This window comes from Balaenoptera borealis (genome assembly GCF_965194805.1).
Source record: "Balaenoptera borealis genome assembly, chromosome: 4".
Lineage (NCBI taxonomy): Eukaryota > Metazoa > Chordata > Mammalia > Artiodactyla > Balaenopteridae > Balaenoptera > Balaenoptera borealis.
In genome coordinates this window covers 52153492-52176522 of record NC_138861.1, presented here as the reverse complement: position 1 = coordinate 52176522, position 23031 = coordinate 52153492, and the positions used below count along the sequence as shown (strand labels likewise).

General features: G+C 36.6%; 1 protein-coding gene across 29 annotated transcripts in view; it reads right to left on the bottom strand.

Annotated features, from left to right (window-relative positions):
* Nucleotides 1–23031, bottom strand: part of SEC31A (SEC31 homolog A, COPII coat complex component) — a 73514-nt gene that overhangs the window by 47796 nt on the left and 2687 nt on the right. For 19 of the 29 annotated variants that reach the window (XM_082391082.1, XM_082391083.1, XM_082391079.1 and 16 more), the window contains 6 exons: nucleotides 22792–22865; nucleotides 20394–20468; nucleotides 4779–4861; nucleotides 4005–4128; nucleotides 2181–2379; nucleotides 353–448 (listed from right to left, as the gene is read on the bottom strand). In XM_082391082.1, coding sequence (XP_082247208.1) covers nucleotides 353–448; nucleotides 2181–2379; nucleotides 4005–4128; nucleotides 4779–4857 — 498 coding nt within the window. In that variant the 5' untranslated portion in view covers nucleotides 4858–4861; nucleotides 20394–20468; nucleotides 22792–22865. Of the gene's footprint in view, nucleotides 1–352; nucleotides 449–2180; nucleotides 2380–4004; nucleotides 4129–4778; nucleotides 4862–15433; nucleotides 15920–20393; nucleotides 20469–22791; nucleotides 22866–23031 lie in introns of those variants that run through there. The other 10 variants (XM_082391084.1, XM_082391065.1, XM_082391085.1 and 7 more) reach the window with 9 other exon arrangements.

Here is a 23031-nt window from a genome sequence, read left to right as displayed (position 1 = left end):
CTATGATTTTTATTATAAGGTTGGATATTGTTAAAATACCATATTATATAAAATACTATACTATATAAAATATTATATCTAAGAAAATTATTAAAGACTCGTCTATTTCATTTACTACCATAAGTCTAGTAGATCAAACAGTGTCTGGCAGATGGTAAGTGCTAAATAAATATTTACTGTTGAAGGACTCACTGATGCTCTAAAGAAACATATTTATTAATACTTTACTATGTTGAAGGAAAATCAGAGACATTTAAAAACTGATTTTAAACAAATATATTTTGTGTGAAAAAAACAAAGTGTAGAAAAACTGATTTTGGTTCTTTCGATTACATTGAAATCAATGTAATACCTGCGTTTTGGCTCCTGGTGTCATTGGAGTCGCAAAATTGTTTAAATCCCAAATGTAGATTTCAGATTCATTAGCACCAGAGGCCACCAGATTAGTCTGTAATAAGAAACAATTAACAACTAAATAGCACTTACAAATAATTAAGAGAACTCAGAAAAATCCAATTCAGGGCTGGAAAGACCTATCTATTTTAAGGCATATAATTTTTCTAATTAAAAAAGCAAAATGCATGAATTCCTAAAAACTATGCATAACAATCTGAAATGCATATAGTTTTTTAAAGAAACATTATAAAATTCTATTAAACTAAAAAGACAATACATCTACTGACATTTTAATACAAGACAGTAAAAAGTAAATGTATGGATAAACTCTTAATCACGCAACTATATGGGGATTACTGCTTGTGGTTTGCATCTCTGGAATGGGACCTGATTGTGGGAGACAAAAATAAGTCACCAATTATTGCTTCAGACAAATAGCCAACTCCTAAAATAATGGCATCTATCTCAGGATACCTCAAAGCCAGCCTCTGGAGCTGGACCAAGATAGGGCTAGTAAAATCTCTTGTCTCAAATCCTCACATATTTATTTATTAAAAAATTTCTTTTATTGAAGTATAGTTGACTTACTTCAATTAAAAAAATATAGTTGTTTTAGTTTCTGGTGTACAGCAAAGTGATTCAGTTATACACATATATTTTCATATTCTTTTCCATTATGGTTTATTACAGGATATTGAATATAGTTCCCTGTGCCTTATTGCTTATCTATTTTATATACAGTAGTTTGTATCTGCTAATCCCAAACTCCTAATTTATCCCTCCCCTAGCCCTTTCCCCTTCAGTAACCATAAATTTGTTTTCTCTGTTTGTCCTCACGTATTTACATTTCATTTATGCTCAATCTTGTTACATTTAATTTATGTTCAATCTTGCTCCTGGTGGCACAATTTTAGGGTCAAAAAGACCCTAAAATTGTGATATGAAGTACAGGAAGATAATGAGGTTCATATATTGACCTTCATCCTTTACTGTTCACTCTCATTAATACTTCTATAAACAACTGACATATAACTATGAAACTAGAGGAATTCTGGTAGTAGCCACCTATGATACAAGACACTAACCAAAAATCAGCAGCTGTTTAATCCAATTAACAAAGGAATTAGCTATCTAATCTAAAGAGTAGACGTAGAAATGAAGAAGTTAGGGTTTCTGCATTTCTATACCCAAAGTATCTATAATATAAGAAAAATAACTATTTTAAACTTTCTTAAGATAATATTCATTTTCTGGTTATACTCAAGTATCCTAATAATTCAAGATCTTTATTTATTTATTTAAAATTTATTTATTTATTTATTTTTGGCCATGTTGGGTCTTTGTTGCTGCACGCTGGCTTTCTCTAGTTGCGGCGAGTGGGGGCTACTCTCTGTTGTGGTGCATGGGCTTCTCACTGCAGTTGCTTCTCTTTGTTGCAGAGCACGGGATCTAGGCACATGGGCTCAGTAGTTGTGGCTCGCGGGCTCTAGAGTGCAGGGTCAGCAGTCGTGGCGCACGGGCTTAGTTGCTCCGAGGCACGTGGGATCTTCCCGGACCAGGGATCGAACCCGTGTCCCCTGCATTGGCAGGCGGATGTTCAACCGCTGCACTACCAGGGAAGCCCTTGAGCCCTCCATTCTTCAAACAAACACACTCACTCATCAATCTGCACAGGCACAGTTTTAGCTTTCAATTCCAAGACTGAGGCACAGCAGATTCATATACTTACATAAAATAAGCAGCACATTATCTCAAGAATTAAGAATAAATGTCAAAAGTCTAACCTGGAAAATGTTCACATCCAAGGCTCTCACTGGGCCAGTATGTTTGTCATTCTGGGCAATCACAACTTCCTTATCACCAGCTATAATTTTAGAAGGATCATAAAGAATAATATTTCCATTTTCACCACCTGCAATCAGAACTCCAGAGACATCTCCTTTGGAATCCATCTTATGAGGCCCCCAAATCAACTTGTGGTACCTTTAAGAGAAAATGAGCAAAATAACTCTTTTTTGAAGTCAAATAAATGTAGAAAAGAATCTGAAATTATACATTTAATTGTTTTCATAAATACTTCAAAAACACTGCTTCTCCTCTATTTCTGGTAACTGCATAACTTGGTGAAATGGCATTTTAGTTTTTATTTATACCCATACATACATGTTTCATTTTATAATCTTAAAGAGTATAAAAACTCTTTTGTAGAGCTAATATGACAAAGTACACTTGATTTGTGTGTCAAAAGATATGAGCTTAAGAATGGTTTTACCATTTAGAATCTGTGAGACCCTAAGCCAGTTACTTTGGTTCATTTATAAAACAGAGCTAATCAACCACCTCCCTGATTTTACTTGACTACACAAGTACTCACTAACAAATTACCTGTTAAATAGTAAAGGAGTTAAGGGAGTCATCTGAAATTTTCTAAGAAAAATAATGTATTCTGAGAGTAGAAAAGTGACATCAAAATTATGTCTATTATGACAAGTACCCCATTGGTGGAGAATAAAAGATTATGGTTTGGCATGGTGGCAGTGTGGAGATATACAAGACAAATGGTGGTGAGGAGAAAAACTGCTAGACGAAAGTTATCTGGGGTTCCCATCACAGTGGGAGGGCTTGGAAGACTATGGGAGGTCCCATGAGACTCCATCATTTGAACTGTATTGTTAGCTAAGGTAAAACTCTTCACCAAAATTTGCCAAGCTATTAAGGCAATAAACCATATTTTACTACTCAAAGGAAAGTGTCCTTCTCTGCATTATAGTACAGCTTAAGTACTTGGAAAGGTGATCTAAACACCTATTGTATCAGAAATCACGTCAATAAAATTCTCTGTGAAATGTATTTTTAAATACAGATAAGTACAAGGGGAAAAAAAACAACCTCCATTCAGGGAAAATCACTATTAACATCTCATCTTTTTTTTTTTTTTTTCTTTTTTAAAGTTTTTCTAACTTCTTTTTTTTTTTAACTTTTTGGGTTTATTTATTTATGGCTGTGTTGGGTCTTCGTTTCTGTGCAAGGGCTTTCTCTAGTTGCGGCAAGCGGGGGCCACTCTTCACCGCGGTGTGCGGACCTCTCACTATCGTGGCCTCCCTTGTTGCGGAGCACAGGCTCCAGACGCGCAGGCTCAGTAATTGTGGCTCACGGGCCTAGTTGCTCCGCGGCATGTGGGATCTTCCCAGACCAGGGCTCGAACCCTGTGTTCCCTGCGTTGGCAGGCAGATTCTCAACCACTGCGCCACCAGGGAAGCCCCTTAACAGCTTAATATTCATCCAACTACTCCTTTTTCTAGTCGTACCTACTTTTTGTAAACAGGTGAGATAAAGAAGATAAAATAAAGTAACTCTACTATATCATAAGAAAAAAATACTAGAAACTAGAGCTTCTCCTTCCTATCCTACACAGTAGTAAAAAATTCAATAAAATAGACACTCCTTTTACTTCCGTAGAAATGCACTCATATATTTTTTCACAAAATATTTCATGTCATTGAGAGTATTCCTTATAGTTTCTAATAATGGAACATTTGTAGACACACTAGGCATCAACCACAACATATAACTGAATAATCATGTGAATTTAAGGTTGAATCTCATACCTGTGAGAGGAAGAGAAAGTGGCACAAGATTTCATATCCAAGGATGGATCAGAAAGGTCTAACTCAAATATCTCAAGAGAAGCACTGGTACTAAATGTTGCATCCAATTGTTGAGCAGATGTTCCTACAGAAAATACATTCATGGTAACTACACATGCAAAAATAAAAGACTCAGAGAAAACCATACAAAATAATGCATACTTTTCAATTATCTCACTCATGAATGCTGCACTAGTGGCTGAAATCTCAGCACATATACCACTGAGCAGATGCTTAAATTACTATAGCAATAAGATTCCGATGCAAGGCTCAGAAATGTTTGTACGAGTGGGTAGTGAAGATAATTTTTTAAGCCTATAGATATTTTAAAACCTCTCTGTAAAAACAGTCCCATGCTTATAGTCACAAATGATAGAACTCCAACTCTTTTTATATAAAAATGCTAGCACCAAAACTGTTCTTCATTCATTCAAACTGATATTTATTAACTTTTTTACATGTTATCTATTGTGCTTAATACTGGACGAATAAACATAAAGCACAATTCTATGAAGTGGGGAAGACACTATAAATGTAACAGACCATGATTAACGCTATGATGTACAAGCATAGAACTCAGCTGATACGAAGGTTGGACATTATCTTGCCAGGGAAGGAGAGACTTTCTAGAGGAGATGAAGCTTGAACTGAATTTTAAAGGACAAGTGTAAATAAGTCAGATGTGGAAGAGAAGAAATTAGGGGACTCATACTATCTTCTCTCTGTTGAACTTACCTGTAGCTAGGTAAATGGGATGATTCTGGGCAGGGCTCCATGCCTGCATGGCTGTACGATCTATTTCCTTTAACTTCATCCTGCTAAAGAGAATATTTCACACAGAAATATAATAAACATGTAATATGGAACAAAGAAACATTTTTTTACATAGAAATATACTAGACAAACCAATACATCATTAGTAGTGCTGGAATGCCAATAAGTCAAATTGGTCTAGGTATCATTTGTTGGGAAATGTTCAATAGTAGAAAGAAGAGAAACTTGTTAAATTATTTTGAGACAAATATAGGGCTATTCTAACTGTTTACAGAGTATAGTTCTTCAGTTGAAAAATCAGTCTGGAAAGAAACTTGCAGCAACAGGGACAGTATTTGGTTAATTAATCTTGGTACACAATATGTTTCTCAGACAAGACAATATGGGTGGCAGTAAATCAGGGGTAAGAGAAGGCACATAATAAACAAAGTGCATCTTCCTGGAGCAGGATTACTCAACGATAAGAGCAGTATGAAAAATTAATTTAAATTAAAACAGACTAACACAGAGGAGAATAAAGCAAACCCACAGATTTGATAAAGATAAAGCAGAAAATTTTTTTGAATGGTCACTCCAAGCTACAATCCCACATGCCATTATTTTATATATTCTCTGTTAAAGTTACTCTGGGAGAAAAATTCAGGAGGTACTGTGCTATAGCATTAAAAAAAAAAATTTGTTATTTTACATAAATGCATTCACATGGCATAGTATTCCACTGTAAGATGTACCATAATTTAATTACTTAGTCTGCTACTGATGAACACCTGAGCTGTTTCTAATCTTTTGCTATTTTTACAAACAGTGCTGAAATAAATGGCCATATATACATGTTATTTCACTCATGGGCAAGGAAAGCTGTAGATTTCCAGAGGTAAAATTGATGCATTAAAGGATAAAAGTAATTTTAATTTTGGTGGATACTGCCAAGTTGGCCTCCATGGCAACTGTACCTTTTCATACTCCCAAGAGTAATCCATAAGTAGCTGCTGCCCTACAGACCTTCCAGGGTAACCAGCATGATAGACGAAAAATGTTAGCTCTGCATACTTATAATTTGCATTTCTCATACTATAAATAACGCTGAACATCTCTTTTTATATGGTCATGGGTCATCCATATTTCCTTCTCTGTCACCTTTTCTGTCTATTCTTGTCTATATCATTTGCCCATTTTTCTATTAGGCTGTCAGACTTTACCTTTCGATTTTGCTTATTTTTTTTACCTTTCACAAAATTTCCATTTTTAAAAAAATTTTTTTTAATTTATTTATTTATTTTTGGCTGTGTTGGATCTTCGTCGCTGCGCGCGGGCTTTCTCTAGCTGCGGCGAGTGGGGGCTGCTCTTCGTTGCGGTGCGTGGGCTTCTCATTGCGGTGGTTTCTCTTGTTGCGGAGCACGGGCTCTAGGCACGCGGGCTTCAGTAGTTGTGGCACGTGGGCTCAGTCGCTGTGGTTCGTAGGCTCTAGAGCGCAGGCTCAGTAGTTGTGGTGCATGGGCTTAGTTGCTCCGTGGCATGTGGGATCTTCCCAGCCCAGGGCTCGAACCCGTGCCCTGCTTTGGCAGGCAGATTCTCACCCACTGCGCCACCAGGGAAGCCCAAAATTTCCATTTTTTTAAAAATAGATTTTATTTATTAGAGCAGTTTCAGGTTCACAGAAAATTTGAGTGAGAAGTATAGAGAGTTCCCACATACCTCCCTCCCTTGTCCTCTTGCCTCCCAAATGCAGCCTCCCCACTCATCAACATCTTGTACAGCGCAGTGGTATACTTGTTACAATCAATGAATCAACACTGACACATCATTATCAACCAATGTCCATCACTTCCACTAGGATTCACTCTTTGTGCTGTACATTCTACGGGTTTTGACAAATGTATAAACCACCGTTTTAGTATCCACCGTTTTAGTATCATTCAGAAGCTTCCTTGCCCTAAAAACTCTCTGGGCTCCACCTATTCATCCCTCTCTTCCTCTGTCCCTCCTCTTCCCTCCCTCCCTGGTAACCACTGATCTTTCTTACTGTCGCCATAGTTTTGCCTTTTCCGGAACATCATTTAATTATAATCATACAACATGTAGCCTTTTCAGATTGGTTTCTGTCACTTAGCAATAGGCATTTAAGGTTCCTCAACGTCTTTTTGTGACTTGATAGCTCATTTCTTTTTAGCACTGAAAAAATATTCCATTGTATGAATGTACCATGATTTTTATTTTTTTACAGTCAAATTTATCACTTTAAAAAAACTGGTTTTTGAATTTTGATTAGTTAGAAAAGGCTTCCTGCATGCTAAAGTTATGAAGACATTCATCAATAGTTTTCTTCTAGCAAATTCATTTATGGCTTATTCTTTACATTTAAATTTTGACTCACTTGAAATGTATCATGATATACAATGTATATACAAGGTTTATCTTTTTCTTATTACTCCAAAACCATTTACTGAAAGTTGTTTTTTCTTACTAATTTTAGGTATTACATTTATCATGTACTAACTTCCATATTTATGTTTATTTCTAGATTTAATATTTAGGTATATACTCCTATACATATTAGGGTGTAGGTTAGGATTTACATTCCAGTATTTATTTAGGTTTATTTTGGGATTACCATTCCTTCTGTCCATTTGTTTATTTAAACGCTAGGCATGCCACTGTTTTAAATACTGAGGCTTTATATGAGCATGATTTCAATAACCCCTATCCACTGCTTCCCCAGCACACATCCCCACCCCATTTTCCTTGCTATTACTTTTTTTTTTTTAACTAAACTTCAGAATAGTTTTTGTGTAATTCCAGAAAAAAAAAAGAAAGTTAGTGTTTTTTATTGAACCTGTACCCAAATTAGTAAATTAATTTATGGAGAACTGACACAATGTTGAATCTTCCTATCAAGAACTTGGTGTCTTTTGATTTAAGCCTTCTTTTTTATCTTTCAGTATCGTCTGAAATTTTTTTGATATATTGGGTTTGCTTACTCCTAAGTATTTTCTTTTGGTTTGTTTGTAAATGTGGCTTTTTTTTTCCTTCCACTATAATGTCTATGTTCTTATTGTTATATGAAGGCTAATGATTTCTTTACATTCATTTTTAATTCTGCTATCTTATTGAATTCTCTTCTTGGAGTAGTGCTTCAGTAGATTCTGTTGGGTTTTCCACATATACACTCATACCATGTGCCAACAGTGACAGTTACTTCCTCATTTCAAATTGTCATTCCTCTGATATCTTTCTCTTGTGTGAGCTAGCTAGTACTAATAGTACCATATTCAACAGTAGTGATAACAGCGATATTTCTTGTCTTGTTTTGTTCTTCAGTGGGAAAGCCTATTGTATCACCATTGAGCATGGTTTTGGAATCTGAGATATACATACATATATTTTTGTGTGTATATATACATATATACACACATTTATATCTATACAATATACATATATATACAAATATAATATGGAAATGGCCAATGATTACTGTTTTACTGAATGCTATTCATAAAGATTGGGTGTTGAATTTTGTCAAATGCTTTTTCATTAGGTAATTGGAGATGTCCATATGATTTTTCTCCCTAGGTCTACCAATAAAACAAATTAACAGATTTCCTAATATTGAATCATCTTTTCATATGCTGAATAAACTTCTCTTGACCATGATGTGTTGTTCTACCACTGTGCTGCTAGATTTTGTTTGTTTAAAAGTTTCACTCCTAGAGTCTTAAGTGAGATTCAATTGATAGTTTTCTTCTTTTGTACAGTCTTTGTCAGGTTTTGGTATCAATGTTATACTTGCTTCATAACAAATGTGGGAGTTTTTCTTCTTTTTCTATGTTCTGGAACACTTTCAATAACAGCTTTGGAATTACTGAGTCTTTAAAGGTTTAACAGAATTCTCCCGTGAAACATCTGGGTCTGGTGCTTTTTGGGGGAAAGTACTCCTTTGGTAATTTTCTCTATTTCTTCTATGGATATTGATCTATTTGAATTTTTTAATTAATTAATTAATTGATTAATTAATTAATTAATTTGGCTGCATTGGGTCTTCGTTGCTGCGCGCAGGCTTTCTCTAGTTGTGGCGAGCGGGGAGTTCTCTTCGTTGCAGTGCGCAAGCTTCTCACTGCGGTGGCTTCTCTTGTTGCAGAGAACGAGCTCTAGGCGCGTGGGTTTCAGTAGCTGTGGCACGCAGGCTCAGTAGTTGTGGCACACAGGCTTAGCTGCTCCATGGCATGTGGGATCTTCCCGGACCAGGGCTCAAACCTGTGTCCCCTGCATTGGCAGGCAGATTCTTAACCACTACGCCACCAGGGAAGTCCTAAATTCTCTTTATTCAAGGTCATTTTTTGTAAATTACATTTTCCTATGATATTCCTTTATTTTTTTTTACAATTTTCTAATTTATTTGTTTAGACTCAAACATAGACTCATGATTCTTCTATTCAATGTTATTATTTTTTAATATTTATTTATTTGGTAGTGCTGGGTCTTAGCTGCGGCATGTGGGATCTTTCTTGCAGCATGGGGGATCTGTAGTTGCGGCATGCAGAATCTTTTTTTAGTTGCGGCATGTGGGATCTAGTTCCCTGACCAGGGATGAAACCCAGGCCCCATGCATTGGGAGCTCAGAGTCTTAACCGCTGGACCACCAGAGAAGTCCCCCATAATTCTTCTAATTTGTGCTGTGTATGGTGATTAGTCCTTACTTATTAAGAATATTCGTGTTTTGTTTTCCCCTACCCTCCTTTTAGAAATTAACTTAGCTACTGACTTGCCTGTTTTACTGAGTATTTACAAACAGCCAAATTTTGGATTTACTTATTCCACCTTTCTTGTTTTTGAATTAATTACTTTCTGCATTTATTTTTATTAATTCCTTCCTTGTACCTTCTTTTGGTTTACTTTGTTCTTTTTCTAACTTTTTAGTTAAATGCTTCACTTACCCATTTTTATTATTTCTTTAGGCTTTCAATTTTCTCTGCGCACTGCTTTAACTGGATCCTATACATTACTAGTGTTTTCATCACTATGATCACCCATTTTACAATTTCCATTTGTATTCTCCATTGATCCAACAGTGTTTGAATTTAATATCCAAGTGGAGGGGCCTTTATTTTTTACTACATTGTGATTTTTCTGTACTATTTCTTCTTTATGAAATTTACTTAAGTTTTCTTTGGGGCCTATGCAAGTTTTTGTGAATGTTCCAGGAGACCTAAAAAGAAGGGGTGCTCTGTTTTCAGAGTTCAATATATGTTAATCAAGTCTACCCAACTGACTTAATTGTTCAAGTCTTATATATCCTTATTTTTTTTTTTTCCCCACTTGATCTGTCCTGGAGCAAGAACGGCAAATTAAAAGTATCCTGCTACTAGTGCATTTGTGCCTATTTCTCCTGGTATCTCCTAAAACTTGCTTTATGAAAGTTACTTTGTTATTCAGTACATAGTTACATATTTACATATGGAATACATAGGCAGACAGACATTCACAATGCTAAATGTTCCCTGTCAAATACATACTTTAGCTTTACAGGATATTTTTCATCTTAAATAATGCCTTTGGGCCTAAATTTCACTTTGTCTCATATTGAGATCAATAGCCTAGCTTCCTTTTTATTTGCCTTTATGTCTGCTCTTTGGCCTTTTCAACTTCTGAACCATTTTGTTTTCCCTGGCTATCTTGAATACAGTGAAAAAAATCAGGTTTTGCTTAGTGACCCAATTTGAAAATTTTTTAATAGATTAGCTAATAAATGTATTTAAAATTTACTGATATGACAGAAATGGTTACTCTCATTTCTATCATAGTCTGCTATGTTTGGTTTTATAATGTTAAAAAATGTCTTTCACTGTTATCTGTTTTTTTGTGTGTATTTTTAATTTTTTTGATAATTAGAGTGATTTGTATTTTTGTTGTAGTATATGTTTCTGGTTCCATCTTTGTAACTATAATTTTAAATAATTTCATTTAGTACTATTAATCCTCTATTTCTTTACACAGTTAACTACTATGAGCACTAACAAAATTAGCTTATATAATCTTACTGCCTCTCTTGCATTACACAGTTATAATCACAGTATTATCTTTCTCAGTGTTTACCTTTGTACTGTTAAATATGCTTATACTTCTACTAACTGATTTGTCAGCTTTAAATGATGTTCTTTGACTCCTAGCCATTATAGATTAGGCAATCCACAAACTTATTCTACCTCCAATTTTCTTCTTACTTTCCAGTTCTCTTAATTTTTTACTTTTATGACCAATTCCTACATCATCAGATATTTAACATGTACATTTTATTCTTTCTTCCTTATTCCCACTTTTGTTTTAGCCTCAGGTCTATTGTAGTTAAATATACTCAATGTTCTCCAACAGTATTCTTGCCAGTTTTCTTACTCATCTCTGGAGGATGAAGTCACCCTCTAATAGTTTCCTTAAGAGGGGCTTAGACTAAAAACATGCCCTGAGTCTTACATGTCCAAATTGTTTATACTTGATGAACATTTTACAGATAATAAAATGAAGACACAGAAAGATTAAATAATTTGAACACACTAGCAAGGGGCAGAGCCAAGATTTGAACTCAGAAGTTTAGCTCCAGAGTCCAGGCTCTTACTTGTTATTACACCAAGCTCAAGTATTCAATTTTAATCATAGAAGAAATATTAACATTTAGGAGAAATAATGAATGGCAAAGAAACTACAATGCATGATGAAATTAAGGGAAGAAGAAATATATTTTAGAAACTGCCTAGTTTAGGCAAAAGTGGATTAGGAGGCTGAATCACATAGCTTAGAGGCAGGGCCTCTGGAGTTAATCCTCAACTTGAATACTGGCTCTGCTACTTTTGACACCTTCGACACAACATTTGACCTCTCTGAGCCCCAGTTCCTACCTACATTTGTAAGATGGGGTTAAGAGTGATTACCTCAGGGGATATTGTGAGGTTGAAATGAGATAATGTATTTTACAGAAGTCCAAACACAATGCCAGAGCACATAAATTAAAATGTTTTAATATGCTAACTACTTTAAAGATTATTACTATCATGAGATTAATCAAGAAAACTGCACATCTAGTTTCCTAAGATTATTGTGAAGAAAAAAAGGAAAAAAAATCCCAATTTTCTAAGAAGTGAAAAAGAGGCCTATTTTCTTTATATGAAATGCCCTCTTTTTCCTCTCAGCCAATTGTCTTTAATAATAAGTTCAAATCCCAGGACCTTCATGAAATCTGCCCTACTGGTCCAACCCACACTGATCTAAATAGTCTCTTAACTCTTTACATTAGTCTGTACCATACTTCAAGCATCTTACAATAAAGTATCTTATCTTAATAAAACTTTATACCAGGGACTTCCCTGGTGGTGCAGTGGTTGAGAATCTGCCTGCCAATGCAGGGGACACGGGTTTGAGCCCTGGTCCGGGAAGATCCCACATGCCGCGGAGCAGCTGGGCCCGTGCGCCACAACTACTGAGCCTGCGCTCTGGAGCCCGCGAGCCACAACTACTGAGCCCATGCACTACAACTACTGAAGCCCGCGCACCTGGAGCCCGTGGTCCGCAATGAGAGAGGCCACCGCAATGAGAGGCCTGCGCATCACGAGGAGTGGCCCCCGCTCACCGCAACTAGAGAAAGCCCACATGCAGCAACGAAAACCCAACACTGCCAAAAATAAATAAATAATAAAATAAATTTAAAAAAACAACAACAAAACTTTATACTATTCTATTAGTACATATTGTTTACATATTTTCCCATTGCCTGTTTTACAAACTGTTTTATATGTCATCTTGTCTCACCAAATCGACAAATACTGTCTTTTTTTCAATCAAGTGTTACAGCTTTTACCCTTTTTGGACTCAAAATTGCTTAGCACAGAGTGAGATACACAGACAGTTTTGCTTGATTGATTTTGAGTGTCTGTATTTATGGGAATACAAAAAGACTGATGAGCTAGAAAGACCAATTTCAAGTAAAATATTTAATTTTTAAATTCTTCACTGTTTAAAACTTATTTAAAAAATAGGGAAAAGTACTAAAATGCCTTTAGAATAATTTCTAAAAGTGAAAACAAAATAGCTACATATATATATATATTTAAAACCCAACTGGATATAATTACAGTATCTTTAGGAGTAAAGGTACAACAAGGGCTACTGAATTCATGAACACTTAGTTAATGTGTAACATTTACTGAAAGAGAGAGAGACAAATTCACAAGAACGAAAAATGGTTAAGTGGGAATTCAAAGCATTTATAAAGTCTATTTCTTGGCCTTAGTACTCAATGTTCCACCAGAAGCAGTTCCACTTATGAACCTGTACTGAACATAAGGCTTAAATACCGTTGTTTAACAAAAACATCAAATCGCTCTACTACAAATGGCCTAGAACTACATTAAGCCGTCTGAATCTAATTAGACAAGAATACCATAAACTACATATTACAATCATTCTCAAAACTATTAAGAATACCATGGAAATACAGCTTCATCTAGATACATGTGTATTTCCTTCTCTTAAAAATGACCATTTAGTTGTAACTAGTTTTCTTGAAAATATGAAGAAAGAAGTCTTAGATTAAAACGTGTATTTCCCAAGTGAGACTTGCTTTTAAAAACTGTGTTATTTTTTCCAATATTGTATGTGATTAGAATTCACACTACGTAGATTTGTTTCATTCAAGACTATTTTACACAGAACATAGTTGTGAAAATATTAAAAGAAAATTGTGAGGACAATGGTTTGTTTACATACACCCCCTATAAGACAGTATCTATAGCACAGCAGTTAAAAGTATGGAGACTGGAGCCGACATCCTTGGTTTAAATCCCAGCTTCACCATGTCCTAGCTCTGACTTTAGGCATGTAACTTTATCTATGTGTGTTTTGGCTAACCATTTGGTAAAATAACTGTAATAAAAGTACGCCATAGGTTTGTTGTGAGAATTCACAGAGAACAGTCCCTGGCACCTGGTAAATCCATGTTTGTAAATGGCAGCTAACACAAATGTCACAATTTAAAATGTTTACCCCAGGGAATCTTCAAAAGAATACATCTACTGAAGAAAATATACAATCTGGAAAACTTTTATTTATTCATCCAAGTTTCTCTCCACAGCAATTGGGTGCAGTTAAGTGAAAACTTTTTTTCTTTCTGCATTTTCTAAACGCTAATTTTGTGAAGCAACACTAAAACCCAACAGCACTATTCTCTAAAAAAACACCAACCTTACAATGCTACATATAGAGCTGACCTAAACCAGAAAGTAAAAAGTGAAAGAGGTAACAGAACTGGAAATTCTGATTCCCAAACCAGGAACACAATCCCTAGCTGCCACTGTCTTTAGTAAAAATCCATCTTGTGTGGACAAAATACCTCATTATGGATGGGCACATTTGTTCTAGAGAATTTGTTTAATGTTATTGATGTTCTAGGCTCATCTCACTCAACAAAAACCAAATCAAAGAAGCAACTGTGCATTGGTGAACTAAATGGTGTCACACTTATCTGCAGTCTTAATAAACAAAACTGAACTAAATGGTGTCACGCTTATCTGCAGTCTAATAAACAAAACTTTGAGCTGAAATTAACTTATTTAAGATTGACAACACTTCTAAAAACAATTGAAAAGTCAATTTAATAATATCAACTTACAAGAATCTTTAATTTGGGATTTGTAAACCTCATGAAATTACACAGAAAATCCTATCCGTGTGTATATGTGCGTTTTTCTAGGAAGATGATCCAATGGTTTCATCAGATCCTTAAAAGAGAGTGGAATCCCAAAAGGTTGAGAATTATTGCTCTTTACAGTCTACAAAAATTTCTTTCCGGTCTTATGCTATTAGTTTCAGAAAAGAACTTATATACAATTAAGCAGTATAATTGTAAATCCATTCAAAATCTCACATTTCCTAAGTAAACTTAGATGTGTGTAACAGAAGTTCACAACAACAAAAACACTTCAACATATCCAAAAGTTCTTAGAGTCTACGAAACTTTCCCAGAGCTGTAATTAAGGGACAATGAGAAACCAGGAGCACAGAAGAACCACTAAGAAAAGGTAAGTAAACTTTAGCCAACTCTAGAACAATCGTTATGTACAGAAAACATAAGACAGCATGAAACAAGGACGAGGCTCATAATTATTGATTAAATAGTGTTACAGTTGTCCACAAAGACAATCAAATTTCAGTTTTCTGTGGTTAGAAAAGACAGTTTAGGAGGAAGGATTTGTCACAGACAATCAATGCAACTTCAGAATGACCTAGGTAAAATCAGTTCCTTGCGCTCATGGAAAAGTTTATAATGCTCATAAGCCCAGGCAATATTTTGATTTATTTTACACCTGCCCCGTCATTTAACCTCTTATTATAGTAACTTATTAGCAAAAACATACAACACTCGATACTTCCTTCGAGGTATAGGCTACGACCGGCGACTACTGCCCTTAAAATAATCCAATCCTGGTTAAATGACAATAGCCTATATATAGTTAAAACCTACGAACCTTTAAATCTGGCAACAGTTCAAACAGCAACAAAAAATCCCAACCAAACTAAAGTCAACCAAAGTAATCCTGAGGTTTGTTTCCTTCCCTCGCCCTTGGGGACCGCACCTCTTTGTGCACAAGGATCTGAAGGTCTCCTAACCTCAGACGCCAGCTACGGGCGCCGGCAGGACACCCTGTCGCAAGCCTCAGGGGCGCCTCTGCTCAGCAGTGGAAACGTCGGCGGATGCGGACCGGGCGATCCCCGAAGCAGCCGTGACGCCAGGCGTTGACCCGCCGGGCCCGAAACGAAGACCGGGGCGCGCCGCCACCAGAGACCGGGCCGCAGGCTGGCGGCAACCAGCGGAGACCGAGGCCGGGATACCAGCGTTGGCCCGGGCTCTCCCTGAAGGGCCCAGGGCCCGCAAAGAGGAAAGAAGGGGACAGGCGGACACACCTGGCGGGGACCCCCGGCGACCAGTTCCTGCGTTAGCGCCGCGCTCGTCTGACTCTCCCAGCATTCGCCGCCGCCCCTCCTCCTGCCCAGGGCCACCTCCACGTTCCGCTCCAACGTGGCAGCCGCAACCCCGCCCAGCCGGCTGTCCGACGCTTCCGGGAGCGACGCCTCGCCCCGCCCACCCCGGCGCGCGGCCGACCAGGGCACTTCCGGGAGCAGTGGTAGAAGAGGAGGGGGCTCGCTCCCGCGCCGCGCGCGCCCCCGTGAGGTTAAGGATCGGTTCTCGGCGGTGGCGGGCAGTGGTGGCCAGCACCACGCGAAAAACAGTCCTGCTGGGCGTAGCTGCCTAGCGGAAGAAGGGCCCCGGCCGGCAGGAACGCCACGTAGCACTGGTCCTGTGAAACGTCAGCAGCCCCGCGACACTGCCAACGCGACCAGCCACCGAAAATCGGGCTGCAAGGGCCTTATTGCAGCAACTGCAACTGTGACTGGGCTCTTTAAATTGCTTACTTGGTTCTACGGTGTAGCTTACTGAGACTTCTTTAAAACCGAACGGATCTGTTTACACCCAAAGGCTGTTGTGGACGTACTTGATTTGTTACTCTAAAGAGGCATACTGGGGTAAATAAGGTATTCCAGTTAGTATCGTGCGGTACTATTTGAGACCTGTTAGCAGTTGCCTTCAGTCACTGTAACTATACTAGTTTCACCAGAGCCTGGCATCTAATTAGTGCGTTGCCTGGATGTTGTTTCTAGTTTTCGTTGGAATTATTTCACAGCGAACAAAGTAAAGCCAGAGGAAAATCACTTGCTAAAGTACAGAACCTGTATAGTTCTCGTCCCATTACACCAGTCAAGGGTCTTTTCTAAACACCTTCACTGGAAGTAGTTTCTCTTTTTGCACACACAAAGCAAAACATAGCAAACACTCTTATTTAAGACAGTAGGCACATTTTTGTACTCACTGTACTCCAACACCCTTTTAGCGTTTTATACTTCTGGTTCCATTTAAAAAGCAAATTTATTTCTGTAGGGCTGAAGCAGACCTGCTCAAGAGTCTTAGGATACAGTTGCTAATTTCTAGAATTCTAAAAAGCCTTCCATTTTTACTTAACCGCTGCAAGGACTAGTTTACCTAAAAAGGTGTCAATAAAAATCCCTGACTTAAAAGTGGGACCATCATTTGAGTCAAGTGAAAAGAAACATTGAATTTCCTACTGCCCCATTCCCCAAAGATCCTCCGCCCTACTACCTGGAAGGGTGCAATGGTATGGAAAAGTATTCATAAGAACAACTTTCTCAAAACTCAATGATGCAAGCAGTGGTTACATTCTTTGGTATACAATCGTACAGTTCAATTACATGTCCCTATTGCATAAATCAAACTGCAAACCTCTGTACCCCAGAACCCCCTTTGGTAGGGCCTGTGAGCTAAGAATGGCAAAAGAAAAATGTTTCACGAGAAAATTACATGAAATTCAAGTTTTTGTATCCACAAAGTTTTATTAGAACAGAGCCATGCTAAATGGTTTATGTTATTGTCTATGGCTGTTTTTGGTGCTATAAGGGCAAACTTGAATATTTGCTAGAGACTATATGGCCTGCAAAGCCTAAAATATTTACTATACGGCCCTTTAAAGTTTGCCAACCCCTATTCTATTAGACAGGATTTTGCCTACAAATGGATTAATGCTCAAAGTCCAAATGAGACATTTAGTATTATAAATTTTTATTTCAAAGCCTTGATGTAGTAGCATACAAAGACAATGTGAAAAATGTCAATTATAATATATATGGTTATAAGGCTAAAATATAGTAGTTTCTAAACTTGATGTATTTATATCTGGTTGAATACAAAGACCCTTAGCTTGTTTTAAATGCAGGCAGTTCTGGCTTTGACTATGCAAGCTGAAACTCTGCAAAGTCTTAATCTATGCGATTAACAATCTATGATTATTCTGTAACCTTAAAATTTGCCAAAACATTAAAAACCCTCTTGGTGTTGGTTATAAATGTAATATAGTAAAATTAATATTTAAAACACTAGAAACACTGGGAATTCCCTGGCGGTCCAGTGGTTAGACTTCGCGCTTTCACTGCTGGAGCTGGGGTTCAATCCCTGGTAGGGAAACTAAGGTCCAACAAGCCACGCAGAGCAGCCAAAAAAAAAAAAAAAAAAAAACCCCAAAAAACAAAAACCAAACAACCCCCCACAAACAAACAAAACCCCAAAACAAACCACTAGAAACACTGAAAATTATAATGTTTTATTTCTTTATAAAAAATGTATCAAGTAGTTTGAAAAGTGCTTGCTTTCTTCACATTATATGACATAACACGGAATGAGCATCTTATCTCTGCCTTGGCAAACTGTCATACTCCTTTCTAAGTTTGAATCAGCTTCCAAAATTTTATCCTTTGTGCTGTCAATGTCATGAAACATCTCTGAAAGTTCCTTCAATGTGAAGTTTTTCAACAGCATGACTTCTGAGACGCGTTCATCCTTTACAACTGCTTTACTCACGTAAAACTTTATATTCGCCTTCACTACGTTCTGCCTCCTGCGTATCTATAACTATTTCTTGAATGGCACCAGTGTCAGCATTCCCAAGGCCATCTTTATCTTCTAACTCCACTTACATCCCATCCATATCCTGCAGTTTTTTGCATAGTACAGTCTCTCACTACTGTGCAAAGCAAGGACTGCCTGTAATTCTTGGAATCTTGAGTGCAAATTTCACAGTAGCATCCTTATCTGAGCTTGTAGCTTCACCAGGCAGCTTAACATTAATCAATTCATGCTGACTTCTGAAACAAGGAAACCAGCCTTTACTGGCAGTAAATAGATGTCCTTGTAATTACCATTTTCCTTGAGTGCAGCAACTAACTTCAATGCCAAACTGACTGGGATTTGTTTTTGATTACAGTCCTCAATCCAAAGAAGTGAATGCTCCATTTCAACCGTCAGCGGCTTTCTGTTCCTAGTACAATTTAAACGAAAAGATGTTGAAGCAACTTTACATTGTTTTTGTATTCATCAGACTTTTAAAATGTGGCTTGTACTGTAGCTTCATGTAGGCCTAGGTCTCATCCTATCTTTGCTTTGCTGTGGCCATTTTCAAATCTAACCACATCTAATTTCACTTCCAGTATTATCACTTTTCATTTCTTTGCTATTCTGTCATATTTGTTGACCAATTCCCTCTTCTGATTTTCTATTTTTGTAAAATCTCACATGGGTTTATCCGTAGGAGACAAGGAGGCAACACAACTATATGCTTTACTATCTGTGTGTAACTAATAGATGTTCAGTGACCAATCACCAAGACTTTGAAAAAAGTTATGTAACTATTACTGTTCATGATGCACATCTTTTCTTTGCATAATGATTTTGCAATAAAGAGCCAGTAGCAAAGTTTACGCAATAATTCAGTTAATATTGTGACAACTAAAAGTTCAGCTGTGTTGTTGTGGGACAGGTGTTGTTTAACTACATTGTGAAAACTGATATTCACGCATGGTGAAATGGTGCAAAGTAAGGACTACCTGTATCTAAAAAGAAAAACTTGTATTGGTAGTTAACAAAACAGTCAACTTTTAACCCAATTTAGGTAACTACTAGCCAAGCCAAATCCTAGATCAAATAAAAACTTCAGTTTTTCTCAAAAGAATGTTAATTCCAAGACTCTGAATTACTCACTGCAGCTAGAAGAATGTTTGGAGATAATGTAATATAGAATTCTTCAAATAAGGATTTGCAGACAGTCCAAAGACATCCTTTTGTGAATTTAGGCCCCCTCCCCTCATTTCAATAATCTTTAGGTCTGCAAAAGAGTAAAGTTCTGGACAACCATACTGCTGTCCAGATGGTAAAACTTTACAGTCATCACAAGTCACAAGACTGTATGTATATAAAATTCACTGGATAGCAGCCAGTACTATGTTTACTTCTGCAAAACAGTAGCATCCACCCGTTAATGTTTACATTTTGTTTTCGAATGCATTTATTTTGTAAATCTTTTCATTAAGGGCAATAAACAAAGTTTATATCAACTTTAAGAAATAGAAAATTAACTTAAATCAACATTGAGTATTCACAAAAATTTTCCCGCTTTATATTCCTCCAATTTGAAAAACACCCCAAGATTACACGCCTGATTAATGACAGATTAATCTGGTTATTAGATTTGAGATTCTTAGCTTCTGACCACCAGCCTATCTGCTATTCTTGAACAAAGCTCAAGTTATAGGATGGTCATCCACTGGCACACCAAACAATTATTTACAGAATATCCAATAGTTCACCAAATTTAAATCCCAGAACGTATGATCTCTAATTCAGGGCCTGAAAGAATTGTATTATTTTTAAGAAAAGATGACTGGCAAGGTTAAAAGTCCTACCCCCCACCCACCCAACTGCCTATGCTGAATCAAATCTATTGATTTGGAAAATTATATTATTTTTGAAATAGTATTTGTTATCTTTGAAAGCTGAAAAACTAAGGAAAAATTTTAACTGAATACGATATCCACATTATGCTCAATATATAATGAATACAATACCCAATTTTTTGCTCAGATTTGATTTTTTGTCTTCTTTTGTCAAAACTAAAAAGTTTATAAACCTCTTACCTTATATAAATCTTCAAATTCCTGATAAATCTGACAAATGGTGTTCTCTAAGAAAAACACCCTTCAATTTTATTCCTAAAATGAAAAACATTTATAGACAAGTCAATGTACAAAAACCACATTTTACCTATAAGCCTCATGATTTTTTTTCATTATGTCCTCATCCACATACATTAATCACAACAAATCATGATGTGAACAGCAGTGGAAAAGTTTAATCATTGGACATTTATACTTTCTTCTTATTTTCAACTTAAGCTTTAGTCTTGAAGAATTTATTGCTTAGCTCCTTTTTAAAAATACGTAATAAATGCACATTTCTATAGTTTTCAATTCTCTCACATAGAACAGATAAGACCTCCAATTTTACTATGATTGGAAAAAACCCATAACAAAGATAATTTCAAGCATATCATTTACTACTTTGCACAGGTTACCTTATGCTAACTTGGAGGTGTCGTCTTCTCAACATCAAGCCTGATACGGGAAGGGTAACCGTACCTTAATACATTCCCAAACTGGTTATGCCTTGCTTTATATGTACTGTTTCTGTTATCAGACAAGGTTTCCAATAATCAGAAGCACTAAAGCTTTAAAGGAAAAGGGGGAAAGTCGTCTCTGCTAACAAAGAACTTTTAAGCAGTAATAATGGGAAAAGACTCAAAAGATTACAAATCTCAGGAACTAATTAGAATTCTGCCCATTTGGAACATTCTGACTTCTTGACGAGGTCTACGTTTTGCTCATTAAGAGGGACAGAGCCCATGGTGAGGGGAAAGTAGCAGAAAGAAAAGAAAGTATACTCACCCTATTGGATAAAAATCAAGCTTTGGGGGAAAAGGGCAAACTGCTCTAATTCTGCTGCTGCATATTTGTATCTTTACTCCATCCTATGTCAAATATTTGTGTAATTGCCTATAAGTAACCGGACTACATTCCTTGAAAAACTCTAAACAGAAATTTCAACTCTTCCAAGTCAATCTGAACCCCAAGCAAAATAATAAAGGAAGGGGACACACAATTTCTATCTATAGTCTAGTGCCACCAGCTTCTCTAACCGCCTCCACCTAGGAGGAATTGGGAGAGGGGAAATGGGTCCGAGAAAAACAATAATCAACGCAGAAGATTCTGACTATAAGCTCAACTTTCTTATAAACTCCTTAGAAACTTTCCAAAATGAATGTAGCACCACTTAAGTAGTTTATATATACATAGGCGAGAAAGAAACCATGCACCGTAGCAAAGAGAGCACTTATTTGGATCATGTGCTCTCATACTTCTAATTATCTGACTTGAGGGTCAAATATTAAATCTCTTGACTTAATAAACTGAAACAGTTTTTTTTAAAAAGTATTTAATTAAAGTGTGGTAGTCAACCTCCAAGATGGTCTCCAATGATCCTCCACCTCTTGGTAGTCACACCTTTGTATAGTGCACACCTATACCATACCAGGACCAACAGAGTAGGGTCCCGTTGGTGTTTTGTCACTTTCAAGACTATTAAAAGACAACCTTCTATCTTGGCTTTTCTCTCTTGGACCAGTGTCCAAAAGCCAGCTATCATGCAGTAAGGACACTCAGGCAGCCCATGGAGAGGTTCACATGGTGAAGAAGAACTGAAGCCTTTAGCCAACAGCCATCAGGGAACACAGGCCTACCAACTGAGACAGTTTGGAAGCTGCTGTCTTCCTTCTACCTCCTCTCCCCAGTGTTCCGTAAGTGTTTGTTGTTTTAAACTGCCAAATATTGAGCAATTTGTTACACAGCAATAAACAACTAACACAGAAGGTCACAATCCATATCCAAAAACTAAAACGCACAACTTATAAATTAGCTGAAAAGGTCTAAAATTCTTGGGAAAGGATCAGGTTCAGAACTGTCTTTATATTTAATCACCAATAATTTCAAGACCCCAAGGCTTTCTGAAGCAGAAAACCCCCCAGAGAACTAAAAGGATGAAAAATTCAGCAAGAATATGTCAGTCACTAGAAATACATTTTATTATATCAGGATGACAAATAAATGTAAAACTAGCTAAAAATCTGACAAAAAGGTAGGTATTCAATAAGGATGATACCAGTCCTAGAAGGCAAAAAGTCTATTTACTTTCATAGGGTTGTTGAGAGAAATAAGTGTTTAAAACAAAAACAAAAAACTGTGTGCATGTGTGTATAATACACTTAGTACAATGTCTTACATGTAACCACTCAATAAGCATTAGCTGTTACTATTTTTTCCCCCAAGTAACCAATTAATGAGATTCTATACCATAAAACAGAAAATTAGATTTCACTCAAGCCTTTATAAATCCATTTTTTACTTGGACAATCCTCCCCTTCCAATTCACTGCTTTCGTTCCAGGAATACTTAATACATTAAAAAAAGAAAGATATACTACCTCCCCTGCATATTTCTAGTAATTATCTGCCAAGACCCAGGAATCTTTTTCCAACATCTCCAAGAATATAATTCCTGAAAAGAGATATTTTATTTTAAATTATTTTCTGCACTGGTCAATGTTTTTGACAAATAAAATCTTTAATATAGCTGACATATCCTCATTTTCATATGCAGTAATCACGAAAGTTCATTATGTGAACAGCAGTGAAAAGGTTTAATCATTGGATATGAAGTCATC